Source organism: Sturnus vulgaris, chromosome 10, assembly GCF_052056855.1.
Source record: "Sturnus vulgaris isolate bStuVul1 chromosome 10, bStuVul1.hap1, whole genome shotgun sequence".
NCBI lineage: Eukaryota > Metazoa > Chordata > Aves > Passeriformes > Sturnidae > Sturnus > Sturnus vulgaris.
In genome coordinates, this window is record NC_142252.1 from 1426105 (window position 1) to 1434393 (window position 8289).

The 8289-nt window shown below is 41.5% G+C and overlaps 1 protein-coding gene across 1 annotated transcript; it reads right to left on the bottom strand.

Annotated features, from left to right (window-relative positions):
* Positions 1 to 235: 235 nt before the first annotated feature.
* GPR55 (G protein-coupled receptor 55) lies at positions 236 to 7844 on the bottom strand. The gene is made up of 3 exons (XM_014870494.2): positions 7743 to 7844; positions 6711 to 6943; positions 236 to 3307 (listed from the first exon to the last, which is right to left on the bottom strand). Exons 2-3 carry the CDS (start codon positions 6728 to 6730, stop codon positions 2278 to 2280), a joined length of 1050 nt encoding a protein of 349 aa, XP_014725980.1. The 5' UTR covers positions 6731 to 6943; positions 7743 to 7844; the 3' UTR covers positions 236 to 2277.
* Between the last annotated feature and the right edge of the window lie 445 nt (positions 7845 to 8289).

Consider the following 8289-nt stretch of genomic DNA (forward strand, 5'->3'; position numbering starts at 1 on the left):
AGAGTTAACAGTGGATTTCCCACAGGAGCCTATGTGTAAAATCCTGATTTAGAAAGAACTGTATTCTTAGCTGCAGGCAAAAGGCAGGACTTAAGTGTTTTAATTGAATGTAAGTTAATCTTGAAAAGCAGTGAATTGAAAGTGACACCTTCTTGCTCAAAAGACCTCTGCTTTTTTTGTGCTAAAAAATAAGACGACTGTAACAGTCTGTAGAGTCAACACAGCTGGGCTCTCTTCCTTCTTTCTCTTAATTTCATTTTCATTTAGTTTCTCAAATTTCAAGCACGCTTAGTGAGGCTGCTCTCCTTTATTTATACAACAGGCAAAATTTAGACAAATGAAATTATATATAAAAACACTTTAGGCCAACAAAGAAGTGGCACTGGTGGCAATAAATGGGAAGAAAATAGTCCAGTTTAACTTCCAGATTTTGTAGTCCGGGTTTGCAGCCAGGAGTAGGCTGAGCCTTGAGAGCAGTGATTCACAGCAGCTCCCACCACTGCCCATTACTGCAGCCTAATTAACCCTGACTTTAATAATCCCAGCCTTGTGTGATGGGCCACAGTTGCTGCTGCCAAGTAATTTTTAAGCAGCTAGTGCAGGTAGAGGAGATTTACATAAATGCTGACAAATTGGGAAATCAGAATGTATTTTCAAATCATACACTTCACACGTACAGTTTATTTAGTAAAACAGCTTCTTTCTCACACATGTATTTTGTATGTAAAGTAATGTGAAAGGTGCAAAAAAGAAACGTTAGCCCATATTGAAAATCTGTAAGTTTCTGAGAAATTGAGACAGTAACAAATAATGTTTAGAAAATCTACTGTTTTGGAGAGCTTTTCCTCTTGCTCCTTTACAGAAAGCACCGAAGATGATGATAAAAATACTTTTTTTGCCTCAGCTGTGGTCATGGTTTAATACTAACAAGTTTGAAAATGTTCTTATATTAGGTCCACTATAAGATATGTTCAGCTGCCTACTTGCACAGTCAATAACTTTTATGGAAATTGGTGGACAGCAAATTGTATTTTCAAAACTGAACCCCTTTCTTTTTAATTTTCCATAGAGAGAAGGTAATTTTTCACATTTTGAATAAAGAGAATACCTCCCCCAGAAACTTGACTACCAGCAGTCTCAGACTGCTTTCACAGCTGTTTTAGAAAGGCAAAGAAAAATATTTCTTTTTGTGAAAGTGTTTCTGGTTACGAGCACCAACCATGCAGATAAGGGTTCAAGAAATGCTTGGCTTAAATTACAACAAAGAAACCTTTAGATTAGAGTCAGAGCTAAACTTGCAAATGGCATTGGGGTGGTGACAGCCCAGAAGTGCTGACCTGAAGGGTTCAGGCAAGCCCTGAGGTGTTCAGAGAAGTGTACAGTACAGGCTGGAGGGACATCCCAAGGAATGAGCTGGATAGAGCTGGTCCAGCCTCCTAGCTGGGACACAGGAGAATATCAATCACTCCCTCATCTTCTGTGATGCAGAGCTTGCTTCCTTCATCCCCCTGCTCCAAGAAAGAATGAGAAGACAGGCAGAAGAATTTCATACATGTGTTATGTTACATCCTTGATAGAAACCCAGTAATGTAGAAACACAGTTCAACACATTCAGTCTTTCTCTAAGTCTCATATTTGAATGGGTTCTTTTGATTTACGTGGGCAAAACATGTTTTAAAATTGCAGGAGAAAGCCACAGTGATTCCTCAGCTCAGGTAATCAGGAAAGTTTGTTGCACAGGAATGGCTGGTAGCTGAGACAATCCCCTGGATTTCTATTCTGGGTAGTATGTCCTCCACGAAAGAGCAAGAATTGCTGCTCCTCAAAGCAGCCCTGAGCAGTCTGTGATGCTTCCAGGAGGGAGGATTCACTGCTGTCCCAGGCTGCCCAAGCTGCCAAAGCAGAGGAGCTCCAACAGTGACCTTCTGCAGAGTCAGACTTCTGGCTGGATACTTCTTTTTAACTGCCAAGGCACCTCCTCAGTTAGAAAGGTTATGAATAGCTATTTCTGTATTTGCTCTTAGCAACACCTTTCTGATCACATATGTAAAAGGAAAACTGGTGCAACTATAACAAAGGCTGATGTTAAAAGGCATTCTTGTGATATGGTTAGTTTTCCTTTGGCAAGCTTTTCACATTTTGTAGATACTGTCAAGGCTAATGCTTCTTTTGGTGTCAGTCTGTCACTTTGCTAATGCTGGTTCCTTAATCTAACTTTTTTCTCCTTCCTTTTTAAAAGGAAGAAAAGTATGGAGCAGGTTTGCCTTCATTGGAAAATCACTGTACTTCTCCCAATGGGACAGTCCCTGCCGTGTCAGGTGTAGCAGTGTCAGTGTCCTGGCAAGGGGCATTCTCCCACTGCTGGCAGTGCCATCGCATGGCACAGGGGTTAAAGACAGGACACACCTCAGTCACCCTCTTCAGGTGTGTTTTCTTGAGGAATTCCTTTGCAGCAAAATAGTAGAAGATGGCATCGAGGCAGCAGTTGAGGTTGGCAAACGTCATGGACACCTGGAGGAACAGGCTGATGCTCTGCTTCACGCTGCAGCCCACGATCACATGCTGCCTCACCAGGCACTGCAGGAAGATGCCGAGGTGCACGGGGGTGAAGCACACCAGAAACACCACGAGGTTGATGACGATTACTCGCAACGAGCCCCTTTCTTCCACGCTCTTCTCGTCATGAGTTCTGTGATTCCAAAGAATCCAGATGGTTTGAGCAGAGCAGAAAACCATCACTGCAAGCGGGATCAGAAACCCAAATACTTCCACAGAAACAATGAAGGGGACACTCCACGTCTGCTCTGACATGTTGTGAAAGCATTTAATAGATTCCTTCCTGTGAAACACATACATTGGGCTGCTGCAGATCCAAGCTGCTGCCCAGATGAAGCAGCAAATCAAGACAGCCCACCTGGGGGATTGGTTAGCTCGACCTTCAAACGGGTGCCTTATGCAGATGTACCTGTCCACAGTGATGCAGACAATGATGAAGATGCTGGTGTAGGTGTTGACGAAGTAAGGAGCCTGTATGAAGGAGCACAGCAGTCCAGGCGCCCAGGTGACAGAGTAGTAGAGCTTTGGTGGCAGTGAGAGGAGCAGCAGGACGTCTGCCAGAGCCAGGCTGATCATGTACACCGAGGTCTTGGTCTGCTTTCTCCAAAAGCAGCAGAACACACACAGAGCCAGGCTGTTGAGAACCAGCCCCAGGATGAAGGTGGGGATGGAGATCCTCAGCTGCACCTGCCATGCCAATTTGTCAATCTCTGTAAAGCTGCAATCCTCACTGCTGTTGGTAATTTCTGCCCTGAAATGACACAGAGAGGGGGTCACAGTTAACACCATGATAGAGCCAAACCAAACCAAGGTACTTTCAAACACGGTTTTAGATTTTTTTGGTTTTGAGATGGACACTTCGTCTATTATGGAAAGTGAAACCTTTCAAGCACAGGGCTTTCTATTTCCAATTTGACTGGCTTGATATGTTACAAAGGAGTCTGATTCTCAAGGGAAAGTAGTCAGCATCCCCTGATTACCATCCCATGTAAGATAATCCCATTCAGATATTGAAGATACTGACTCCTTCAAACACATATTTTCAAAAAACTCTAAAGACTACTGGCTATCTTTAATAATTTGTACACTTGTTGAAATTTCCCTAACACTTATGCTTAGTTTTATTGCTACACAGAAATTAATGAAATTATTGATTGATAAAAATTGATCTGATAGCTGGGATTTTACTCTTATATCTGAATCCCCATGCATCAGTAGCTTTTGCTGATGGGCTTTTACTGCACCCACATTTATATAATGTTCTAGTTTCATACAGTGCTTATATCCAGTGCAATAATTTAAAAGATCAACTTCAGAAGACTGATCTTTTATCTAGGTGCAAAATGAGTAAGGGTGTTTTTCATGGTTGTGCTTAACTTTCAGCATTGCTTAAATTTGGGGTTTGCACTTGAAATTTTATCTAGTTATCTTTGATAATCCAGCAAAGATTAGCAAGTGGAAGCCATGACATCTTCATAATACAATTCTTAAAAAAAAAAATTGGCCTTGAATGTTATCACTGTTTTTAAAAATATACTTATGCTTTAATAAATTATGCCTTAAAAGTGCTTTTTATAACCTCTTTTAAATCAAAACCTCAAAAAGTCCTAATAAAGCAGAAAAAATTGGTAGTCGAAGTTCTCAGTCCAATTCAGCCAGCCAAGTAGCTCAAAAGAAATTTTAGGAGTAAGTAAAGATGTTTTAAGAAGTTTGATCAAGAGGAGAATCTTTGCTTTGGAGGATGAAAAGTGACAGCTCTTAAGCACTGACAAATGGAGCCAAATTTTGCGAAAGAAACCAAAACCAACTAATGAAAAAAAATATTATTTTTGCATGGCTAAAATGAAATATTTTTTAAAAAATAGAGAAACAGAGAACAGCTGAGGAGATAGCCTTGCATTTGGCCAGCTCTTATGCCACTAATTTCACAGGAATGCTGACATTGTGCTGGAGGTCAGAGGTGGGATGGCTTGTGGGGATCAGTGAGTGATAATGGAAATAAATATGAACACAGAGTATGCTCAGAGCTTGACATGCTCCTATTAGTGAAAGTTATTTTCCAGCTCAGACTACAGAAAGAACTGGCACATAAAACCGAAGATCCAGCTCAGTAATTGTTATGAAGTATGGCTGTTATTAGTGTGCCTGGAAAAGGTTCAATCTAGTGTATCTGCTGAAGGAAAGAGTATCAAATGTGATTAAAGGAATTCTGTAACTGTTGAGAGTCTAAGCTTCACACAGATTTTAAAAGAAAACTGCTAAATAAGTCTTTCAGAGCTCTTACCAGACCCTTATCTTTGATGAAGTATCTGCTTTTTCATATAAGGGAAAGGCTGGGGGTTTTAGGCACTTGCACTTCAGCAAAGTGTACTGGAAACATGTGAACAGCACTAGAGAAAACAGGGTTTAGGGCAAGGGCTGTTCAGTAGGTGAACAGGAGGAAACAGCAGGGAGGTGGTTGCCTGAAAGCTGATGAGGATTACAACCAGACTGGGTGGGGGTTACTGAGGGCATGCACTACACCCAGACTGTCCTTGGCTGTGTGATCCCACTGCAGGAGTGAGGGTGACCTCTGGGGAGGGGCTGGGTGCCACTGGCACCTGCAGAGAGCTGGGCTGATCCCTTAAGGTTTAGCTTTCAGTTTGAGCTTTCCTATTTTCCAGTCTCTGTGCTGCATTGGTGTGTGACTCTGAACTTCATAGAAAGTCTTAGCAAGTTCTCCTCACAGCTCAGGCACACAAAACAATCCTTTTCCAGCCCCAGAACCAAGGACAGCTGCAGCTTCAGCCCCAAAAAGTGCAACAGCAGAGAACTGAGGAGAGAATCTGGGAGGATGGGACTGCAGAACCTGGAGCTGGAATTGGACAATGAACCCCAATATGGAAATGGACCAAAACTTATAAAAGTGTGAAAACTCCTGCCCCAGGGTCCGTCTCGGGTGGAGCCACAGCCAGGCTCTTGTACTGCCCAAGGTGTATCCTTTGAAAGCCTTTTAATAAATCCCTGCTTTATGCCTTTAACACTGTCTAGCCTCTGTTCTAGGTTGTCTCTCAAGGCATCAGGACAGAGCCATGTGAGCTGGGCTGTCACAGTGTTGTTAATTTAGGAAATAGTAAAAGGAAAGTGGATGTTTTCAGTGGATTTATCTGTCAGAAACAAGAGCAAAAGAGAAAACATTGGTTTGGTCATCAAGATGAGGTTAAATCAGTCCGTTTGAGCCAGCAATACGTGGCAGCTTCTTGGAAAATCACGTGTTTGTGGTATGTGAGAAAAACACAAACCCGGAGCTGAGTTGGTGCCGTGTGTACAAGAGATCGCTCTGGGCACGTTCTGCGGTCACCGAGGGCAGGACAGGGAAGGGGACATGGGGACATCAGCTTTAGTGTGAGCATGGATGTCCTGTGGCCAAGGACACCCATCTACCTGGGGAAAAATCAGGCAACATGAAACATTTTGGCGTAGTGACAACCCCTGTCAATCCTGCACTTTGTGTACTTTGTAAATGTATCAGAAAATTGTGCATAGTAACTCTCCAAAGTCTAAGGTTTGGGGCTACTTTTGTTGTATCTCTAGCTCACTGAATGCCTTTTCTTTAGAATTCGTTGGTACTAAATTACATGTAGCATTACTCCAGGAAATCATTAATTTCAAGAAAAGAGCCTTTAAACTGATTATTGTCTGATTGTCAAAAACATGGTGGTTTTTTATCATCTCAGTGTCTCAAATTTAAAATTCACGTCTTGAGTAATCCACAGTAATTATTTGCAACTGTTCCAGACTAAGTAATGCTTGAAGAATCATTTTCATTGACAAATAACCTTGTAGTCATTTCATAAGCATCATCTTTGCTGCATTGTCTAAATGATTAGTAAAAAGACTGATAATACTCATCCTGAATGATACTGAACTGTACCAGAGACATTTTTCCTACAGAGCAGACACTGATTAGAATCTTCGTGGGTACTCACTGATCATACACAAGTTTCATACTGCTCATGTTTCCTTTGCTTATGAGAATTTCTTCAGAGGTAGTGTGTAAAGTCTGTTTCCCCCTCCTACACCCCCATCTCCCTTTGCTGACAGGGTCACAGAGGAAGTCAAGTTACTTCTATTTCAGTCATTCTCAGATTAATCTGTGCAGGTTTTTAACTTACCGCTGACTTGAATTCTCCATGCTTGCAAACAGATTCTTTGGTGGGTGATTTCAGTATTTCCTTCAAGTGCTAAAGCCAGGATTACAGATCTAGCTTTTCCAACTCCTTCCTTTCCACCTTCTTAAGAGAAGTACCACTTTTGCTCTTTTCCAGTCTTCTGAGGAAAATTTCTCTCTCCTCAACAGGTTTTTTGAAGGAATCTCCTGTGGCTTTAGGATTGTGTCAGACAACTCCTAGAAACCAAAAGATAATATAAGAACCTGCAATTAACAGTACTGAAGAAAGTGTGTCTTAGCTGGTCCAGCCTCTGTGTCATTGCTGCTCCATTTGTTCTCAGTTTCTCCTGCTGAGGATTTTCCTCTTTCTTTGAACTCATTAAATATTAATTAGGTTTCCCCATAGCACGAGCTTGTGGTTTAGTGAGCAGCAAAGGTGTCCTGACCTAAGAAATGAACAGCAAGGTTTTACAGTAATAGCTCCACTAGGTTTTTTTGCTGTACAGCAGAATTCATGAATGGTTTCCTCTTTCCAGCTTGGGTCCAAGTTCATCTGGCCCTAGCTGGGATTCACACAAATCTGAGTGAAAGCACAGATTAGAAATATTACACTAAGGGTGTTCTTATCCATGAAAGCTTCACTAGCAAAATCATCATTTGTTTATACCTATTTCCTAGGATATTATTCATGTTAGATATAAATGATTCTCTTCTGGATGTACTGGAGAAGAGTAAGATGGCTCAGAGCAATGATGAGCAGCAGGTCACACTCCTGCCATATATTTCATCTGTGGCTGGGTAATTTCTTACCATTTTTTTCCTAAGTATTTTGATTACAACGGAATAGATTTATATTTATCACTAAAGCAGAAATCTTTCTTTCTGCTCTAAGCTAAACAACACTATGTTGGATCTTATTGTTTGAACTTTTTAAGTAACAATCATCTAATCAGCTTGAAAATAGCATCTACAATCAATGCTGCTATTAAATTGTGGCAAAAATAAAAGTCAATAACTAAAATAGGAATTACTTTACCTGAAGCCCAGCAAGTAGATCAGCAGTATTGCTTCAGTCCAGATTGTTCTACAGAGCACGAAAGCGTTTTCTTACAGATCGTGTCTTAATTTTATAAGCAGCATAACCAACCACATCCTTCTTTTCTTCTGTTTTTTTCTCTCTCTTTTTTTTTACCCTGTCTCAAGGTACACTCTGTGCCCACTTATATAGGCAAGTGAAGGTGGAAAAAGTGTAAAGATTTGAATCCTCAGCTGTTTCCAGTCAGTAGTTGAAATAGGGTGGGGAGCAATTCCTCTCTGAAGTCAGAGGGCTCAGCCTGGCCTTCTCCTGGTGGGATGCAGATGAAAGCTTTTGTCACCTTGTGGTAGCTACCTCCAAATTTCCAAACATTCCTGGACCTGGGTAGGAGCTGGAGAGTGGAAAGTTGTAGGGGAGGTTGTAATAAAACTAGGGTTTCTTCCCCCAGTTTCTGCTCCATTTGCATACTGGAGATCAGTAAGGAGTGAGGCACTCTGAGGCTTCTGAGAGGTTCAGCTACTTCCAACACAGCTGCTGAACTATTTAA